This window comes from Panthera uncia (assembly GCF_023721935.1).
Source record: "Panthera uncia isolate 11264 chromosome A3 unlocalized genomic scaffold, Puncia_PCG_1.0 HiC_scaffold_11, whole genome shotgun sequence".
NCBI classification, from domain to species: domain Eukaryota; kingdom Metazoa; phylum Chordata; class Mammalia; order Carnivora; family Felidae; genus Panthera; species Panthera uncia.
Window position 1 is genome coordinate 71,754,567 of NW_026057578.1, and position 21,562 is coordinate 71,776,128.

At 41.6% G+C, this 21,562-nt stretch overlaps 1 protein-coding gene across 1 annotated transcript in view; it reads left to right on the forward strand.

The window, feature by feature from the left end:
* Window positions 1-21,562, forward strand: part of EML6 (EMAP like 6) — a 162,743-nt gene that overhangs the window by 94,228 nt on the left and 46,953 nt on the right. The window contains exons 21-25 of the mRNA XM_049649840.1: window positions 325-466; window positions 3,424-3,576; window positions 3,929-4,060; window positions 10,688-10,776; window positions 15,075-15,251. Coding sequence (XP_049505797.1) covers window positions 325-466; window positions 3,424-3,576; window positions 3,929-4,060; window positions 10,688-10,776; window positions 15,075-15,251 — 693 coding nt within the window. The remainder of the gene's footprint in view (window positions 1-324; window positions 467-3,423; window positions 3,577-3,928; window positions 4,061-10,687; window positions 10,777-15,074; window positions 15,252-21,562) is intronic.

The following is a 21,562-nucleotide window of genomic DNA, read 5'->3' on the forward strand; positions in this document are numbered from 1 at the left end:
AATATCAAGCAAGAGGATAAAATGATGGCATTTCCTTATTCATCCAGATGTTTCTAAAAGGAAAGATGTTTGGCATCATATGAACAAAGCTTGTGAGCAATGAGTCCATGTTTTGCTTTACAGTGAATGCTTCAGCATCATGTAGGACCAGCTTTAGACTCAAGTTCAGATGAAAAAAAAATTAGTGCCTTCATCTTGGCTCAAGGAAGCTCAAACTGTGAGCTGTTTAAGATCCTCTTCGGCTAGGTATGCAGCGCAGTGCCACCAAAGGGCTAGCCAGGAAGCGTGAGCCACGTTTGTCTTGCCCTGTTTCCTCTCCCACAGGGGCACATGGAAGGAGAAGTGTGGGGGCTGGCAGCTCACCCTCTCCTGCCCATCTGTGCAACCGTGAGCGACGATAAAACTCTCCGGATATGGGAATTATCCTCCCAGCACCGCATGCTGGCAGTGCGCAAGCTCAAAAAAGGTACATGCAATCACCTTACACATCTGTAAAAGTATTTACAAACAACAGAATGTGGTGTGTTCGTTCATTCGCTCAAGTAATATTTCCCGAGTGTGCCTGTCACATGCCCCCAGATCTGCAAGGGAATGGGAATTCAATGTTCTTCGCTACAGACGTAAATTCCAGAAGGCTGGCCTCATCTATTTCCTTCATTTCCCTTGCATTGCACAGACGTTTGCCACCTGGGGGCAATATGTCCTTCTTCTTCTCATGGAGAGCTATGGGAATCTGTTGAAACACATCAGATTTCCAGAATGCTGTTTATCTTTATGTCTAACAGCTTCTAACAACTGATTTTGTTACTGAAAAACAAAAATCAGTTTTATTAAAAAAAAAATAGTTAATATCAAAAAATGAGTAAACCTGTATTTAACCCCTATGTGCACCAGAACAGAGAGGTATACCAGGAAGTACAAGTTAGTGAGTAGCTGCTATGTGTCAGGTACTGGGGATCCCACAGTGAGTGGTCCCATCTCTAGTGTCAGAGGTGGACAAGAGTTGAACAGAGCCCAGCAACAGACGGTCCATTCAAATACAGCAATCGGAGGAGAGTCTCAAAAGGAGACCATTTGTTAGAGGAGTGGGCAGAGTGGTGAGAAGTGACCAGGGATAGTGCAGCACCAGTAACAGCCTGGTGCCTTTACCAGCCCTGGGCCTGAGGGGCAAGAGGAGAGAGCGAGAGCAGTGCCGGAACCTTGAAAGTTAGAGCTGTATGAGATGATGGGGCTGGCAGGAACTAGGACCATCCGTCAGGCTGGGGATGCAGCCAGCATGCAGTGGGCCCACGGGAAGCTGCTGGGGGGGGGGGGGGTACATACCCCAGACTCTCTGTTCTCCCTTCTTTCCTCGTTCCCTCCCACGAGCCTCCTGTCCACGCTCCCCCTTGGCCAAAGGCAATCAAAGCCAGAAGGCAAGGGAGCCTGTCGATGCCATCTACATAGGCCTGCAGAAGACACAGAGTGGGGTGGAGAGTGCTGTGGAGAGACCGGTGAGACTCAGAGGAAGGCATGCTGCCAGGGACAACTTCATCAAGGAGGAAACATGAGAGCTGAGGCTCAGAGAATTTGTAAAAGTTCTCAGGAAAGGATGAGATTGGGGTCTGGCCCTAAAATACTTGTACCTGGTAGCTTTAGAAGTGAGAGAGATGTGGAGAATGTACTCTAGGGGGATAAAACGAGAAACGATGTCAAGACGATAGTAACAATGGTGGCTAATATTGTTGAGCCAGTGACTACTAACAATTTGCATTTGGTCTTGCACCGCTAGTAAGTGACGGAACTGAATTCAAACCCAGGCAGCATGGCTTCAGAGAGCACACCTGTGGCTACTGCTTGAGGCTGTTTTTCTCTGCCATACTATAGCCTCTCTTTACAGTGGACTTGTGGACCCTTAGTAAGTGGTGAGGCCGGGATTCAGACCCATGTCTGAGTCCAAAGCCTGTGCTCTTAAACCACTACCTGATTGAATCATTTGACCACTAATTTATACTGGGAAAATGATACACCAAGACCTCCTTGTGAGTGACTTCAATGTCAGACAGTGGGCTTTATTCACTAGGTTAAGTCTTAGTTCAAAAGAACATCTAATGTATCTTCGATGGGCTGACCTTTCCACCCAGTTTAGAAAGCTTGTCCCTGTGTAATTATTAATAGCTTTTCCTTTCACTCTCAGAAGTGTCATGGTTTGTTCACTAAAATATATGGCTAACCTAATCTTGATGACTCTCCTCAAGGACAGGTTTGTCTTTTGTCCTCTTGGCCCTAGCACCGTGCATGACTCATAGCAGTACATAAATAACTTATTACTGAGTGAATGAATGAAGATACAATTTAGATAAGTCAATTTGAAGTTACTGGTATAACATGGCTTTCAGCATACCATGAACAGTGATGGAGGGGATTGTGTGGAAGCTGACTTTGGAATGCCTTAGCACAATGCTGTGTGACTTTTCCATGCCCGGAGCTCTGCTTACCAAAGCCTTGACAGTAAGGTGGGGGGGGGGGTGCTATTCTTAAACATATATCCTATTAAATACCACTCCCCAACAGAGTCCATACTCATTCAGAAATGTCTCCCTGTGACCCTGCAGAGAGCAGTACAAAACATTGCTCATGGAGCCCTGTCAGCCCATACTGTTTAGTTTTGTAGACACCTCTTGAGAGAGTGTTATCCAGTACACAAGAGGCAAGATAAAATCTTTCACCTGTAGAATCACACATTATGATCCGTGGATCAGACTTGGAGTGACTACAAGATCCACAAGGTCTCTGAAGCAAGTTTTGGGTGTAGGTCATTATAACCAAAAAACGGTTTCTAGAAATTGAATTCCAGAATTCCCATTTGTAAGTATCATCTCTTTTCTTCGGGACAAAGATACTGGTTTTCTTAATCTTTCGCTCCTTTCATCCGTTGACTCCATGTGTCTTTTGAAAATCCCAGTATTCAAGTAGTAAGAAATGAATGGATAAACCTCAAAGTGAAAATGTTTTGTTTTGTTTTTTAGCATTCTGATCTTTGTCCTTGGGTTTGAAGGGAAGATATGTTTTTTAAATTGTTTTTAATGTATATTTTTGAGAGACAGAGACAGACCCTGAGGGGGGAGGGGCAGAGAGAGGGAGACACAGAATCCGAAGCAGGCTCCTGGCTCTGAGCTGTCAGCACAGAGCCTGACACGGGGCTCGAACCCACGAACAGCGAGATAATGACCTGAGCTGAAGTCGGACGCTCAATGGTCCAACCCACCCAGGCACCCCAGGAAGATATATTTTAAATGACCAAGTTTTAGTTTTCCTCACAAGTAGTGTTAAAGACACAGTAACATGTCTATGCATAATGCACATACGCACATTTCTCCATCTCTTCATTGAATATGTTTGATAGTAGAATCCAACATATTTTCTTTGTGGATTCTTTTGTAGGTGGAAGATGCTGTGCCTTCTCCCCTGACGGGAAAGCCTTAGCAGTTGGCTTGAATGATGGGAGTTTCCTGGTCGTAAATGCTGACACTGTTGAAGACATGGTCTCCTTCCATCACAGAAAAGAAATGATCTCTGATATTAAATTTTCAAAAGGTGAAGATTAAAGCAGAAACTTTCTAATATGTGTTTGGGGCAAAAATTTATGAGAGTGGACTCTTTAAATACTTCCTTGACATTTTCCCCATTTGAAATAAGTTCCTGGAAGTAAATTCTCGTCTAAAATGTTTGGGTGTTAAGCATAAGAGACTGTTAAAAACTGAGAACAAACTGAGGGTTGATGGGGGGTGGGAGGGAGGGGAGGGTGGGTGATGGGTATTGAGGAGGGCACCTTTTGGGATGAGCACTGGGTGTTGTATGGAAACCAATTTGACAATAAATTTCATATATTGGGAAAAAAATAAATAAAATAAAATGTTTGGGTGTTAACTGCACGTTTTCTTTACAGATACAGGAAAATACCTTGCCGTGGCATCCCATGATAACTTTGTGGATATTTACAACGTACTGACAAGCAAACGGGTGGGCATCTGTAAAGGTGCTTCTAGTTATATTACCCATATTGACTGGGACTCTAGAGGTAAAGTATGTTGTGGCTTTCACGACAAAATTTTTGTTTCAAAAAAGTCAATATCCATTCATACATGTTTCCAGAGAGAAGAACAGTGGAGCTTTAGAGAAAGACAGAGTGGAGAACCCACAGCAAATATAAGCAACTGTAATTTTACAATGCAGGGGCACCTGCTGTTAACATTTTGCGTAGTTTTTCTGTCTTATTACCACCGCCACTACTCCTACTATTATTATTGTTAATTCAAGCCATTGAGTTTTAAGACCATTGAAGATACACAATGCCTTCTGTTACCCTGGCAAGCCACCACTTCACCTTTGGATTCGGCGTTCCTTGTCCTTGCCTTGTATCTCCTCCTTACTGTTTTCCTTTTTCTACCAATGCTCCACCTCCCCGAGAACTGCCAGAAGTCTCTAGCAATTTTCATCTTCTGACAGAGGTAGAACCCTGCACGCAGCTCACCTGAAGTTATCCTGCTCTCCAAAACTCCCAGCCGACCCCCTACCTCCTGCAAGTCATGCCCACAGATGCCATGGGAATTTGCCTGTTTATTTAACAAATCTAGTTTCTACATGTGCAAAGTCTTAAGGCAGGAAATGTGGATGATTCAGAAGTGAGACACAGTTCCTGTAGTAGTCCACAAGAGTTTATAATTTAGTGGGAGAGACATACTTGTGCTTGAAAAATATAGACGCCCAAATGTTAAGGCATGGGGACAAGAACTGGAGAGTCACAGGGAGGTGTTATGCAGGGCCTCTGAGTGGGCCATGTCAGCATTCAGCACCCAAGATGGAGCATCATTGCCCCGGGGGGGTCACTTTTAAATCTCATCCCAGGGACTTAGCTGTTGTTAGAGTTTGGAGTAGGCATTTAGGAATGGGCAGGGTCCCAGTTTTGAAAGGAATTTTAGTTGACTATGGTAGAAAGCACCAAGCCCAGTGGTGTCTCTAAGGAAGGAGCTCACAACAGGGGAGTCCATGGAGCCTCACAGAAGCAGTGTCCTTTAAGGTAGATCTTGAAAGATGACCAGAAGTTTACCAAATGGTGAAGCATTCCAGGCTCAGAAGGAACATGGTGTGTCAAGATGAGGAGGTGGGAGAAACAGGGGAAATTAAGAAATAATAATATTGAGTGACTGAGGGCCAGAAGAGAGATGAATGTGGAGGGAACGACCAGGACAGGATGCAAAGGAACCTTTACCTCCTACTAGAAAGCTGAGCACTGAACTTTATCCTGGAGGTAATTAAGTAATTCTAAAAGATTTAGAGGTGGGGCAGGAGGGGGGTGTTCTCTGCCATCTTTGGGAGGATGAGTAAGCCTGGAGTGGAAAAGCAACTAAAATCAGCCAGGAGAAAGAGGTGCTGAGATCTTCCACCAAATAGAGATTATTTCAGAGTTGCCAGAATATTTTATTTCAAGTATTTTTTTTGAAGTACTGGCCATAGACTGATCCTTCTGCCAAGCAGGTATTCATGTGTAACTGTACTTGATGCGTTGGAATTTGGACTTTATTTGAGACTTACAACTTTCAGGCACTTTATATAGTGCAATAGATGGAAGAAAGCATGCTCTTTACTGCGAGAGGTGCAAGTCCCAACAAGGGCAAAGGGAGATCAGATAAGTCTCTCTCACTTTCATGTCAGAGCCCTGCCAGACACAGCGCCGAGGGCTTAGGCTGGCATTTGTGACCAGAGGTGACACTGGTGGCCTGACAGTCCTCTAGGAACCATTGAGGCCAAACAGATAGAGGGAGACAGCTACTTCTCAGCCACCCTTCTTGGATGTTCTCTGCTTTATTGTTAAAAAAAAAAAAAAAAAAAGACCGTGATTTCCCCTGTAAATTCTCCTGCTAATGTCCCGATTTATGTCATGTTGGGAGGAGAATTTAGAACAGTCAGGGGCAGCCTTATGCATCTGTAGAATAGAGTACGGTGTGTTTTGTTGGGAATCCAACACCCACAAAATACATAGCACAATATGTGAAATCCCACCATGACAGTGGTCACTGGAGGCTACACTTGGTTCTTATTTACATGTTACATATTATTTATAAGAGAAAATGGGACATAGGAAGAATCAATTTCAATGGGGAAGACTCTTTTACATTTGTTTTAATTTTGGTAAAATACACATAAAGTTTACCATCCTAACCATTTTTAAATGTACAGTTCAGTGCCATTAACTGCATTCATACTGTTGTGCAACCTTCACCACTGTCCATTTCTATAAACCGAACCTCTATACCCATCAGTCAAGAACTCCCCTTTTCCCCTTCTCCCGGACCCTGCTAACCACCATTCTACTTTATGTCGCTATGAATTTGACTCCTCGAGGTATTTCATGTAAGTGGAATCATATGGTATTTGTCTTTTTGTAACTGATTTATTTCACCTAACATGATGTCCTCAAGATTAATCCATATTATAGCATGTGTCAGAATTTCCTTCCTTTTTAAAATTTTTAAAATTTATTCATTTATTCTGAGAGAGACAGAGACAGTGCAAGTAGGCAAGGGGCAGAGTGAGAGGGAGACAGAGAACCCCAAGCAGTTTCCTGTGCTGCCAGCACAGAGCCTAACGCAGGGCTCGAACTCATAAAAACGCAAGATCATGACCTGAGCGGAAACCAAGAGTCAGACTCTTAACTGACTGAGCCACCCTGGCAACCCCTCCCCTTTTTTAGTATTAAAAAAAAAAAATTCTTGTTTATTTTCCGTCCTTTTTAAAGCTGAATAATACTCCAAAGTGTGTATATGCCACATTTTGTTTATCTACAGACAGACACGTGTGTTGTTTCCACCTTTTAGCTATTGTGCATAATGCTGCCATGAACGTGAGTGTACTAGACCCTGCTTTTAATTCTTTTGGGGCATCTACCCAGAAGGGGAATTGCTGAATCAAATGGTAATTCTATTTTTAACTTCTTGAGGAGCCACCATACTATTTTGCACAGCTGTTGTATCACTTGACATTCCTACCAACAGGGCACAAGTGTTCCAGTTTCTCTACGTCCTCACCAACACCTGCCATTTTCTGGTTTGGGAGGAGGTCTTTTTTATAATAGCCATCCTGATAGGTATGAAATGGTATCTTATTTTGGTTTTTATTTGCATTTGGGGATTTTTTTTTTTAATCTGCAAATGTGTAGGCCCTGTGTTGGATGCTAGGGCTATAAAGAGGAGTAAGTCCTAGGTGGAAAGAACAAGATCTTGGCCAGGATCAGTGGGTTGCAATCATGGAGGTGATAGTCTTTATATATAAAGGCCCCCAATGTAGAGCAATCACTTTGCAGGCAGAGGAGCAAACCTCACTATTTCCACAATTTTGCCCTAAGCCAGCTTCAGTGGTCCAACCAGAGCTCAGGGTGATAGAAAAGGCACTGGGAGTAAGGAGGCCGAGGTCTTTGAAAACCTACCTCATCTCCTGTCCTATGTGGCCTCTTTGGTCAAATGAGAGCATCAGACCAAATGTGTTCTATGGACGGAGAGGAAAATAGAATACTTTTGATTTTCAGGGAGGAGTTATATTACCTGGAGAATCAGAGCAAGTATGCCCATGGATCTTCTCTGGTTTAACTCCAATTTGATTGCCATGAGGCATGTGTCATGTTGGTATTGTGCTCCTGATATCCCAGTTCCCAAAGTGGCTGACCTCAGGAATGTGCCATACTGCCTCAAGACCAGCCTAGTTTTTCACAGCAGGGCCTTGAGGGTCCGGCAAGGGCAGAGAGCAGAATTTAGGAGCAGGATTCTATTTCATGCCTTTGATCTTGTCAAAAATAGTGAACACATTTGCTAGAGCCAGCTGGCTCATCAGGGGTGGGGGGTGGCACAGCCTTTCGTGTCCATGGCAACCATGGGTCCTAAGGAACCAAAAAGCCCATCAGCCTTTTGCAGGAATGTCAGCTGCCCCTGAATGAAAGCTGCTGAGAAGGGGGAAAATGTGGAGAGAGATAAAATTTGGAAGAATATTTCCTAGTTGATATTAGTTCATTTCTAGAAATATCAGGACTATAAGTCCAGTCAACAGTTTGGGCCATAATAGAACTCTCATTCCCATTTTCATTGCAAATGATCTGATATATTTGGTACATTTAGTATGAATTTTGGAATTGTTCTAACTTAAAAATTATATAACAACTAGGATGATGGGTGTGAATCATTTCGTGGATTATATAGCTCTATCCACCTGCAGGGTGTGTGGTTTCCTATACCTGCTTAGTAATGAGGACATCTGGCTCTTCTGATTCTCTTCCACCTTGTGAGTAGACATTTCTAGTGAATAAAAATGTGACACTTCTGAAAGAATAGAGTTATTGTTACTAAGTGGCAATTATACATGGATTATACAGATTTTTTGCTCTTTGCTTCTGTTCTCAGAATATTTCAGTGCCTTTATGACAGAGCAGAGGCAGCAGAAAAAAAGAGTGGTGACCCAAATATTTTCTGTGTGCTTGAAAAAAAAAGTAGTAACTGCAGTAAAGAATATGGTAGGGGGTTGGGGTTGGGGGTGGGAATCATACCCATAATTCCTCTTTCCTAATATAAGAATAGCTGCAGTTTTAAAAATTTCTTCACATCCTTGGTTGCAAGGAACTCAAACCCACTCAGCTTAAATTTTCTAAATAATAGTAAAGAATGAGGTTATTTGGAAGATATAGGGATAGCTCATAGAATCTAAGAGCAGGAAGCAACATCTCCTGAGGAACTGGCTTTAGGAATGAACCAGAAAAGCAAGCAGGCACTTCGCTCCTCTCTCTTCTCCTGCTGTGAGGCAGCTCATTTCAGAGTCTACTGCTCTCCTGGGTTTTCGGCCCCTGTCTCTGCAGGACAACTTTCCTTAATTCATTTGCACATGGTCTGTTCTGTTGCTCCCCAAAGTCACCCTAAGTTCCAAAGTCCATCTTATCCCAGCTAGGCACCCACCGATTGAGTTTCCCAGATCCTAAGTTTCCAGGAAAGAGAATTTGAGTGCCCACTCCCATCTGCAGCCTGACTGGGTCAGGCTCTGGGAGCGTCTGGGGCAGCGTCTTCTACCAGAGGACAAACACAACCACAGGGGTCCAGGCAAGGTGGGAAGGAAGTTCTCAGGGGTGGGACATGAGCCAGGTTGGTACCCCACAGGTGTCTGTGGTGCTACACAGCATTCTGGTGCCTGTGTCTTGTGTTTAGATCCTCTAATAATCTTGCAGTCTTAAAGTATTTCACTTAACTATTATGATAATTTTGGAGTTTTCTTTAAAATACTAAAAAATACTTTGTAGGTCTATTTAGTTCATTGGAGAAATATTATTCATTTTCTTACAATACTAAATAGCCAAAGCTAATTTAACTACCTACTTTGTTTGTATATGTTCAGCCATAAATTCAGGGAAATGTGCCCATTTCAAAAGAAACTTTTTCAAATTCACTTGCTTCTCACAGTCGAGGCCCCTCATCACCATATTATAACCCAGCAAATTAGAAACAATTAAGGTTTTCAGTTACAAAATTAGAGAGCCTTATTTTTAATTATTCACTGAGAAATAGACCTGTAACTTCTGAAGGTTAGCCAAACTAGATTTCAGACCCAGGTGGCACCCACTTAAACGTTAAAGACCATGACAAGTTATTTTGATATTACTTTTGCAAGAAAGACATTTCAAGACTACTAGATGTACAGAGTTATGGGGGAAAAGAGAGCAGGGGAAGAAATAGTATGATGTAAATGTACACTGAATTTTTTACCAATGAAGTATTGGGACATCTGCTTCGGAATCATCTGGGGTGAAGGCCTTGAGCGGAGGCTCATGAAACAGGGCTGGCCATGTGCTAATAACTGTTGAAACTGAACATTAACTGGGCGGTAGGAGTTTTTTATATTCTTCTTACTTCTATATGTGTTTGAAATGTCCCATGATTTAAAAATGCTGAAAAAAATACTAGAGTGTGTGTCTTTTGAGTCATTTAAATTTCAAGCCATAAAGGATCAATGAGGTATAAAGAGGAGAATCAGGGTGTCTATTCTTCTTCAACATTAATCATAGTGATTACTAGATTTTAATTTTACATCAGACTGAAAGACTGTTTTTGCTCAACGTGTTGTTTTGGGAAAATCTTGGATTTCTTTACAATTTTTCAAGTAAGATAGGGGGAGAGGGCAAGCATTTTTATGTTGTTTTATGTGTCACTATATTCTAGTTTCTAGGCTTTAAAGTACAAATTTAGAATTTAGACCTGGGTAAATGTGAGTGCTTACCACAAGGTTCTCATTTGTGATGCCACAATTCTTGCCAAAGCAGTTTCCTTTTACTACACATTTGTGCAACCAGGAAAATGAGCAAAAAGCCTAGATTTAGTCAAGCTTTTGAAAAACAGATATTCCTTTTATAACAGAGTAAAACCTAGCAGGCTTGATTCTATGAGGGATGTGCAAGGTCAGATTTTATGACGCCCACATTAAAAAATTCATAGCTTTGGGGTTTCTGCCCTGCCATATAATTGACTTTACGTGCACTTCTGGATAATCCAGCATTCTTTTGCTCAATTTATGAGCCTGATTAAAATGAATCAAAATAGTTGCAACCGTGCTTGTATCTTTACAACAGAAAGATAAATGCAGATGTTAATTGTCTTTTTGCTTCATTCTATCATACTAGGAAAATTATTGCAAGTTAATTCGGGTGCCAAAGAACAACTCTTTTTTGAAGCTCCGAGAGGCAAGCGGCATATAATAAGACCTTCGGAGGTAACAGTCATACACAGAGCTTTTTAAAAGTGTTTCATGAAGATTTAATATGTGCATTTTTAATAAAGCCTGTCCATTATTATCCATTAGTATGGGTTATATTTAGTGTACCTTTAAGCTTGATTGTTTCTTAAATCTGAGTGCTTAATCTGGTTCCCTACATTCTGAGAACCTACGAATTCACTGGTCTGCTGATGGAGCATTGGACAGTCAGCCTTGTGCTTAATCTTCCTCTGCTGCAAGACAATGACTAAGCTTATAATTTGGATGCTACATATTACTTCTTCCATTGGACATGCCCTGTCCTTTGGTGCAAAGCTTTCTGTGAACATAAACTTTTGAAACTTACTTTCTCAGTAAGTATTTGTAACAACACTATCTTCTGCGGTAAGAAAAATTACTTTTTAAAACAAAAACTATGTACAACCTGACCATCCATTTGTATCAAACTGTTTCCCTTTTCCCTGTTTTCCTCATGTCTTTGGCCACATACATAATTTCTTAGTTGTTGAAATCAAAGCCTCTATACAACTTTTGAATCCATGAACTAATGCCTTTCTAAAGGCTAAGGTGCTTTTGCGGCCAAGTGCTTCTTCCAGGGTCTGTATGGAGGTTCCACAGAGTGAACATGGATGGCTGAAAGGTGGTTGCCTGGTTGAGCATTAAGGACCTCTTCTTAGCCCCAGGAGACAACCTGAGTCATTTATTTGCTATATAACCTTTGATGAATGAAAAGGAAATAATTGCTTCCTTAGAGGGAAAGGTGTCAGAGGGTACACCACTGAGGGATAGGCATCTGCCTCTAACTTCAGTCTGTCATTAAGAGAAACCGTCCCATCATTGCAAAGTACTCCCAGAAACATTGGGATATGTGCCCATTCATAATGTTTTCATGGTTTCTAAAAGAAGTCTATGTGCAGTACTTAAGAAGTATAAGTTGTTAGAGATGCTGGCATTATATTAATGGAAATTGTTTGCTGATCAATCGATCTCACTCCCAGATTCCAATGTATTTATCTCTGATCAGTTGTCATTCTAACTTTTTTAAAGAAACTTCTGTAGCCTTGAGTAAGAGATATTTTAAATTAAGTCCTTTATTCACTGGACACTTTGTACGCCTGTGTTATTGTCTTGTGAACATTCTTGTGTGATGGCTGTCAGTCTCATTTTACAGACAGGGAGATTAAGCCTCCAGGAGAGTAAGAGGACCATGGAGCTGTGGTCCCAGTCTCGAGGGGTCCATGTGTGACTACTTGGCAGCCTAGACCATGGGGCCTTTTGGATTTTTCCTGTGTATTTAAGCGTCATTTTACATCACTTCATCTGTGTTTTCCCTTCATGTTCTGGTGCCCCAAAATAAGTGCACTAAAATAAAATTCAGTCGAACCAAATGGTGGAGGGGGAAGGATACCAACTTGGGACCGATGAGCAATTACTGTGTTTAAGAATCTGCACAAGAGGAAAATTTGTGTTATAAGAAGGCTTCTTCACATACCAGACTCTGGCTCTGAAGAGTTCATCTGTCACTCTGAGGTACACAGTTGGTATTCCAGAGGCTGGTCTCTGGTGCTGCTGTTTGCGGAGGCCATCCAGCTGATGTTTTCACGCCTGGGATTCTCTGGTATTGCCACCTAAGGGCACTGGAGACGCAGCTCAGCATTTCTTCCACCAGTAGTGTCAGGCCCTTCAGCTACCTATGAAGGATGACGAAATCCTCTTAAAAAAAAAAGTTTATTTATCTTGGGGGAGTGGGAGGAGAGAGAGAGAGAGAGAGAGAGAGAGAATGAATCCCAAGCAGGCTCCACACTGTCAGAGAACAAAAATGTTCTTGCTATAATAAAGCCAGTGAGGCAGAATTGAGTATTGTTTTCTTTTTTCTTTTTTAAGTTTATTTATTTATTTTGAGAGAGAGAGACAGAGAAAATGAATCCGAAACAGGCTCCTCACTGCTGTGCAGAGCCCAACACTGGGCTCAAACTCAAGAACCATGAGATCATGACCTGAACCAAAATCAAGAGTCAGACGCTTAACCAACTGAGCCACCCAGGCACTACAGAAACCCTCTTTTCAAAAAAGGTTTTTTTTGTTTTTTTTTTTTTAACAGCCATGGTGAAACTAACACAAACCTTACTCGACAAATTGTTAAGTATGACGAATACTAAAATGCCCATTTAAATCCATCTGGTACAGCACAGCACAGTCAAAGCAGCACTAAACTAGGAGGCCGGCTCTCTTGAGCCCACTTCCCTCTGCCTCCTAAACCAGCTGTGATTTAAGTGACTCACCTCTCTGGATCTTCCTTCCCCTGGAAAATGATGATGGTAATGACACATCTGCCCAAGGCAAGATGCTATGGAAGAGACCCTTTGAGGACCCCTCTTCCATCTAAGGTTCAGGATTTTTAACACGTTTGCCCCTTTTGGGTTTTGTGGGTTAGAGGGATCATTTTTTAATGCTCCCTTTTAAATGCAATTTCTGTAGCTTCCAACAAATTGGGTATTTGCTTGGGGACCTCAGTGTCCAGATCTGGCCAAGGATGATCTGCTGGGGTGATCTCAGGGTGAGCAATAACAGCTCGCCCCCGCCCCAACTGCCCGCTTTTGTGCCTAGATAACGAGGTCAGGGAAACTGCCACATAGGGCGCTGGCACTGGAGATGGACAGGAAAGTCTCAGAAACAGAATCTGGAACGTGGAAGGGAGTCAGTGGCCAGAAAGCCTGCTTGCAGAACCAGCAGGAGCGTTTGCCTTCTCTTCCTGCGAAGGCCAGTTTAGTGGATAAGAACCCCAGAAAATGGAGATGATTGCTGAGGAGGCACCTCAAGTTAACTCAGTCTGTGGTCCTGCCTGAGGCACCCCAAATCACCAGGGCCAGCGCTGCTGTTTGGTTCCAGTTCGGCATGGTTCCAGGGGGAGCACAGAATGTTAAATGAAGAGAAATTTGAGTGACTAAAATACATTTAATACCTCCCCACGTTGTGACTAAAACCCAACTGCATGTTTATCTTGCCATTTCTCTGTAATGCGTAGGTGCGTTAACAGATCAAATCCCCCAGGGAAGTCTAATACACAGTGTTGTTACTATTGTTTATTTTAAAAAGGAAAGCCTAGATTATATCAGGATTTCACCTATATGAATTTCAAATCTTTTGTCCATGAATTTCAGAGAAAACAGTTTTAAAGGATAGAATATAGTCATAGTAATGCAATATGAACAGCTCTTCAAGTTCGTAAGGTGGTCTCTCTCTAGCATACAGGATATTAGGCTAGCTGCAGAATCTTATTACTCATTCCTTCTGGAAGCACTCCTTCAAAAAAAGTTACATCTTGTGACTTTTTAAAATAATTTGCTAAATAATCAGCCCCATAGTAGTTCTTATTTGGGAGCAATATTGCCTCTTCCCGCAGGGACATTTGTCAATGTCTAGGGACAGCTTGGGAAGGAGGGCTGCTGGCCTCCAGTGGGTAAAGGACAGGAATGCTGCTAAAATACTACCATGCACAGGACAGCCCTTGACAACAAAGAATCAACTGTCCTAAAACATTAATAGTGCTGACACTGAGAAACCCTGATCTAGCTTAGGGCTTAAATGATGCTAAAACCTACAAGAACTAAAAAACTATTTTTTTAGATTTTCTTTTCTATTCTATTCTATTCTATTCTATTCTATTCTATTCTATTCTATTTATTTTTTGAGAGCCAGAGAATGAGAGAATCTTAAACAGGCTCCACAGTCAACTCAGAGCCTGATGATAAGGGGTTCGATCTCACAACCATGCAATCATGATCTGAGACGAAATCAAGAGTCAGATACTTAACTGACTGAGCCACCCCAGGCGCCCCCTAAAAAACTTTCTTATTGTCAGATTTCCACAATTCCAAAATAATGATTTTATACATAAAAAAATAAATGGTTATCTGACTGTAGTGTTTACTTAGATAATCCATATGCCACTTAAAAACTGCATCTTAGAACTTATGCACCTCAGATCACAACATAATTGCCTAGTGCTGGCAAAGTCATCAGTAAGGACTATTCAGCTGCATTTTTTATTGCTGTTTATTTTTTTTTTAAATAGTACAGCATAAGGAATATAGTCAGTCATTGGTAGTGTAACAGAGTCACGTGGTGACAGGTGGTAGCTACACTTTTGTTAAGTGTACCTTAATGAACACGTAGAGTTGTCAAATCACCATGCTGTCCACCTGAAATTAATGTAACGTTGCATGTCAACTACAATAAAGAAAAAGATCTCTAGGTTGTGCAAAAATATATTGATTTCTTTCCTTCTTTTTAAGATTGAGAAAATAGAGTGGGACACGTGGACCTGCGTGCTGGGGCCTACGTGTGAGGGAATCTGGCCTGCACACAGCGATGTGACTGATGTAAATGCTGCCAGTCTTACCAAAGACTGTTCCCTCTTAGCCACTGGAGATGATTTCGGTTTTGTTAAGCTTTTTTCATATCCTGTCAAGGTAATACTGCATGTTTATTATATTTACTTGCTCAGTCTCATTAATAACCTAAAATCTATGCATAGTATCTAAATGGATATTTATTTTTATTTTTTAAAGACTTTTTTTAAGTTTATTTATTTATTTTGAGAGAGAGTGTGTGAGTGGGGGAGGGCAGAGAGAGAGAGAGAGAGAGAGAGAATCCCAAGCAGGCTCTGCGCTGTCAGCATGGAGCCCAACACAGGGTTCAAACTCACAAACCATGAGATCATGACCTAAGATGAAACCAAGAGTCAGAAGCTTAACCTACTGAGGCAGTTAAGGTGCCCCTCCAAGTGGATTTTTAAATATAAGCAATCAATAATGTTATCTACATCACCATTGTTATTTATGCTATCTAAAAACCTTTATGACACTGTTTACTACTAGGTGTCAGAGTCTCATGGTATAGAATTCCTCCTTGAAAGGCCTTCACTGGTCATCAAATCCAACATCTCACAAACTGCAGAGGAAGAATTTCTTTACAACATCTTGGGCCAGTGCCTTCCAATAGGTACTTCCTTGGAGAGGAAGTGTGTACTACCTCACAAAGCAGCCCAATTCATTTTTAAATAGTTCAGTTATTAAAACGTTTAGCTCTATATACAGCTGAACAGCCTTCATATGGAGCAAGATAGTCCTCGACTCCCTGAAATCTCAGTTTCTCCAGCCTAAACGTGTCCAGTTCTTCAGCCATTTCCCACAGGACATGGTTTCCTGCTGCCCCTCCCTCTAGGCACACTCCATGTTATCAATTCCATTCTAAACTGTCTCCTCTGAGATGGAATTCACCATCTCAGATGTAATCTGACGAGTTCAGGGTCAGGGAGAATTTTACCTTCTTGTTTTGTATTTGTATTAAATCAAACTAAAATAGCACCAACTCTTTGGGCTGCCACACTATGCAACTGAATCCTAGATTTCATTCCAAAGAAATGTTCAGCTTATCCCTCATCTTGTCCTTACACAATTGATACTCTAAATTTGAGCACAGAACTTTGTACCAAATAAGATTTATCTTACTTCACCTCCTTGTTCTAACCTGTCAACACGTTTTAAGTACCTTTTCAAAATGTTTACTTTCCCTTCCAGCATCATGTCATCTTCTCTTTTCACAAGTGTAAGTTTTAAATCACGGGAAATAAAAAAAGACAAGGACAACCAAACATCACCGTCAGGAGCCCTATTCAGTTATTCTGTTTATTAATGTACACATTGAGTTCTAGTTCTTCAGTCAGGATCAGACATTTACATTTACCCGACTGTGCTATCTTGGAGCTCACGTTTCTATCCTACTCCGGATAACACATCATTAATGATTTGGCAGATATCTTGCTGAAAGCAAGCAAGCAAATCTCCCCTTTTAATAAACCAATCGGTAAAAGACACGTATTTCACACTGAACCCTTGTTGCTGTCTAGTGATCATTACTTCCTTTTCCAAGTGCTTATTGACCTTTTGTGTAATAATTCACCCTAGAATTTTCCAGGGATTGCATCAACTCATGAATCAATATTTGCCAGAGTCTGCTTGTTTTCCCTTTTGAATACAGGAACCTTTTTGTGTTTGAGGCCACCTCTCCTGGCTTCTAAACTCCTCAGCTGTTCCTGACTTTACTTGTGTGGTCATGTTAAAAGAACCTGCACTCAAGCACATAGTTCTTTTTTGCCCTTTCTGGTTTGAAGAGCATTCTCTTTACAGAGGAGATAAGTAAATCTCCTTTCCGTTTGTATTAAATCATGTGATCTAAGATGTGTTCTAACTTTTGCCTATTTTTTTTCTAGTCCTCCCTGTATCTTTGAATTCCTTTATGGTTATCTTAGTTTTTGACTTTAGCATTCCTGAAACTATTAAAGTTTTCTGTGTAAGACTTCTGCGTTCATCCTTGGTTATCCGCTCCTCCATCATTTGTGCGCTTAAGACGTTGAACACACCAGTTCCCTCGGCAGCAACTTTAGTTTCCTTAAATGCCTTCCTCTTTAATTCTTCATTTGTAAACATCCTGTCAGGGTATGATTTTGGTAGTTTTTCTAAGATACGCTTCTGAGTGTATCCAGTGTTCCCTTCATTGTCCTTCCCATCAATTCGCCATCACTTATCAGCACCCCCTTCCTGTGTGGTCACAGTTCAGTTCTCTGTAGCACTTTTCCTTCCTACTTTTACATTTTTTGGAAAGAGATTGCTCGTAGGACAAGTCAAAAAGTTAGTGATACCCTGGCTTTAGTAGATGGGTTGTGGCAGATCTTTAAGTAGCTAAAATCCCCATGGTACAACTCCATCGTGCTCCTGAGCTACATTTGTTGTTGGTCCTGGCAATTCATCATCTGCATCCCCAGCCTGCCCAGGTAGGCTGTCTATAGCAGAAATTTCAAGCTGTGTTCCTCCAACTCCCAGAGTTCCAAGGAGACTCCTCAAGGACAACCTCAACAAACAAAGTAGGGGCCAACTGAAGGGGCTCTGGGACCCCACCCCTACTACCCCAGAGCCATTCTGCATTTTATATTTTATACATTGAGTTTCCGTATAAGATTTTTTTTTCCCAACATTTTGTTATGAAAATTTTCAAGCATACAGATTAGGCAAAAAATGATACAGTGAACTCCTGGAGTTCTATAAAGAATTCATAGATTCTATACATATTCAAACTTAAAATTTTTTTAAAATGTTTATTTATTTTTGAGAGAGGGAGACAGAGCACAAGCAGGGGAGGGGCATAAGGAGAGGGAGACACAGAATCTGAAGCAGGCTTCAGGCTCTGAGCTGTCAGCACAGAGCCCATTGTGGGGCTCGAACCCACAAACCACGAGATCATGACCTGAGCTGAAGTCGGAAGCTTAACTGACTGAGCCACCCAGGCGCCCTGATTGTATATATAATTCAAAGTAAATTGTAGGGGTGCCTGGGTGGCTCAGTTAAGCATCCAACTTTGATTCAGGTCATGATCTCAAGTTGACCAGTTAAAGCCCCACATCGAGCTCTGTACTGACAGCTCAGAGCCTGGAGACTGCTTTGGATTCATTGTTCCCCTCCCGCTGCCCCTCCGTCACTCACACTCTGTCTCTGTCTCTCAAATAAATAAACATTTTTAAAAAAATGTTTTTTAGGGGCACCTGGGTGGCTCAGTCAGTTAAGTGGCCGACTTCAACTCAGGTCTTGATCTTGTAGTTCATAAGTTTGAGTCCTGCATCAGGCCCTGTGCTGACAGCCCAGAGCCTGGAGCCTGCTTCTGGTTCTGTGACTCCCTCTCTCTCTGCCCCTCCCCAGCTGGCACTCTGTCTCTCTCTAAAATAAACATTAAAATTAAAAAAAAAATTTTTTTAAACAAAGTAAATAAATTGTTGATATAAGGATACTTACCCCTAAATGTTTCAGCATGCCTATCATTACCTGTAGTTCAACATTTGCTTATGGTGTTTTTAAGTTTATTTATTTTGAGAGAGAGAGAGAGCAGGGGAGGGGCAGAGAGAGAAGGAGAAAGAATCCTAAGGAGGCTCCACACCATTAGCGCAATGTGCTTATGGTGATTTTTAAGTAAAATTTACATATAGTTGAATTACACAGGTTTTTTTTAAGGTTCCTTTTGATGAACATTGACAAACACATACACCTACATAATCCAAACACCTGTCAAGATACAGATTCAAGATATAGATCACTATCATCACCCCAGGAAGTTTCCTCATGCTAACTTCTGGGTCAATGCCCCCACCCCCCATCATTCTCACATGAAAAGACTATTCCATTGTTTTCCATAATAGATAAGTTTTACCTGTTCTAGAACTTCATATAAATGATCAAGTAGGTACTGTTTTGTGTCTGGCTTCTTTTCACGCAGATAATGTTTCTGAGATTCCTCCTAATAATAGTCTGTTCCTTTTTATAGCTGAGCAGAAGTCCATTGTATGGATAGAACAGAGTTTGTGTACCCGCATGGCTGTCAAAGGGCATATGCTTTTCCAGTGTTTCGTTGTAAGAAAGCTGCTATCAACATTTTTTGGACAAATCTTGTAGACATGTTTTCTCCTTCTTATGTAAATACATAAGAGTGGAATTTCTGGGTCGTAGGGGAAAATGCATGTTTAACTTTTTAAGAAACCACCAGACCTCTTTCCAAAGTGGTTGTATCATTTTATATTCTCGTAATGAATGTAAGAGAGTTCCAGGTGCCAACATTCAGTATTGTCACACTTGCAAAATTTAGCTGTCCCAGGGATCTCACTGTGTTTGTAATTTATGTTTCCCTGATGACTAATGACGCTAAGCATTTCTTTGTTTCCTTACTGGGCATTTGTGAAGTGTTCATACAAATCCTTTGTCCACTATAATAAGTTGGATTGTTTCTTGTTATTCTTGAGTTCTATGTAAGATTTGATGCAAGAAAGAGTTTCATAATTTAAAAGCATTTGAAAACCACTGGTCAATGTAAACAACTTTGACAGTGTCACTTCTCTTTCTCCTCTTAACCTGATTTTTCTGGCACACTTTTGCTCCCAAATACATGGACCCAGGCTGATGAATAGTTCTAGCTTTGTAGTCCTCCTCCTCCAATGCTTTGAATCTGTTGGACAGAGCTCACCGTCTGTTATAGACCGAATGTTTCCCCACCAAAATTCATGTATTGAAGCCCTATCATCCAATGTGACTGTATATGTAGAGAGGGCATTTATGGAAATAATTAAGGTTAAATGAGGTCACAGGGTGGGACTCTGATCTGATAGAATTAGTGTCCTTCTAAGAAGAGACACCAAAGAGGGGCGCCTGGATGGCTCAGTCAGTTGAGCATCTGACTTTGGCTCAGGTCATGACCTCACAGTTTGTGAGTTCAAGCCCTGCATCAGGTTCTGTGCTGACAGAGCCTGGAGCCTCTTCAGATTCTGTGTCTCCCTCTCTCTCTCTCTCTGCCCCTCCCCTGCTTGTACTCTGTCTCTCTCTCTCAAAAATAAATAAACATTAAAAAAAGAAGAAGAAGAAGCAGAGACACCAAAAAGCTCATATTCTGTCTCCATGCACACTGAGGAAAGGCCATAAGCACACTTTCTATGTGCTCATGCATGGTATGTCTAGGCCAGGAAGAGAGCTCTCACCAGGAGCCAAATTGGTCTTATACTTTCCAGCCTCTTCCCAGAACTGTGAGAAATGAGTTTCTGTTGTTTAAGCCTCCCAGAATGTGATATTTTGTTAGGACAGACTTACCACTTTAAGACACCATCCCACTGTAGTGTTCTAACATTGAGTTCTATGTCATCAAGTCTTAATGATACTTATGAGATCTCAACACCACACAGCAACCTCTTTGCCCAAAATTCAGGTTGCATTTGTTAGACTCTAATGTCATATCTTCTTCTTGACCCTTTTCCCTGTTCTCCTTTGCTAGGAGTTACTCTGTCTCTCTTCCAGGCAGTATTCTCTCAATGACAAAAAGGTGTTCTTTTCAGTTTAAAATCTTCTCAATGAGGTCATTAGTCCCTTGATAATCACATTATTGCCAGCCTCCATAAAATAGACTCTCCTTCCCAGAGCCCGCCCATTTTTCTAGTACCTTAAATCATGTATCACAAGACCCAGTTCCATCCTTGGACACCTGGCCCATTACTCCCATAGCCTCCCTTCCCTTGCAAAGCTGTGACTCTCCACTATACCAGAGAGGTTAAAATACGACCATGCCATTTACATTTCTAAAACCCACCCTCAAGTTCTCACGTCTCCTCCCCAGAAAGTCAAAGACTCTGGAGAATGGTTCTTCAGAGAGGAACCTTCTCTCTGTTAAATGTTACAGACAGAGAAACTATGCAAAACGTTGTGAATGTGGGAGAGGATACATAGGTTTCCATCAAACTCTCAGGAATTTCTCACCTAACAGCAGTTAACACCCAGCCTTGTGGAGACATTCTCTGTTCTTTCATGACTCAGTGGAAGAGGAAAGTTGTGGTAGTGAATCTCTATGAGTATTACAGAAATGCGTGGTTTGACATGATGACCCAGAAGGACAGCTCATCTGACCATCTGTGTCACGTCTTCACGAGACTCCTTCCACAGGTCCTAAGGGAGCCACCAAACATCCCTGCTGGCCTTTTTCTCGTGGCGGAGCAGCTGGTTTCCTAGAAACTTCTAGTAACTGCAAATTCCCTTTATTGTTCTACCCAGCAGTTATCTTGTTCCTATTCTGAGAATCTTGAATCCCCCTCTGCTGCAAGAATCCCAGCTTTGTTAAATAGCTTCAGTGACTCAGAATTTTTTCCTCTTTCTCCTCTGTTCCTTTCTTTTCCTTCACAACCTGATTATGATCAACTTAG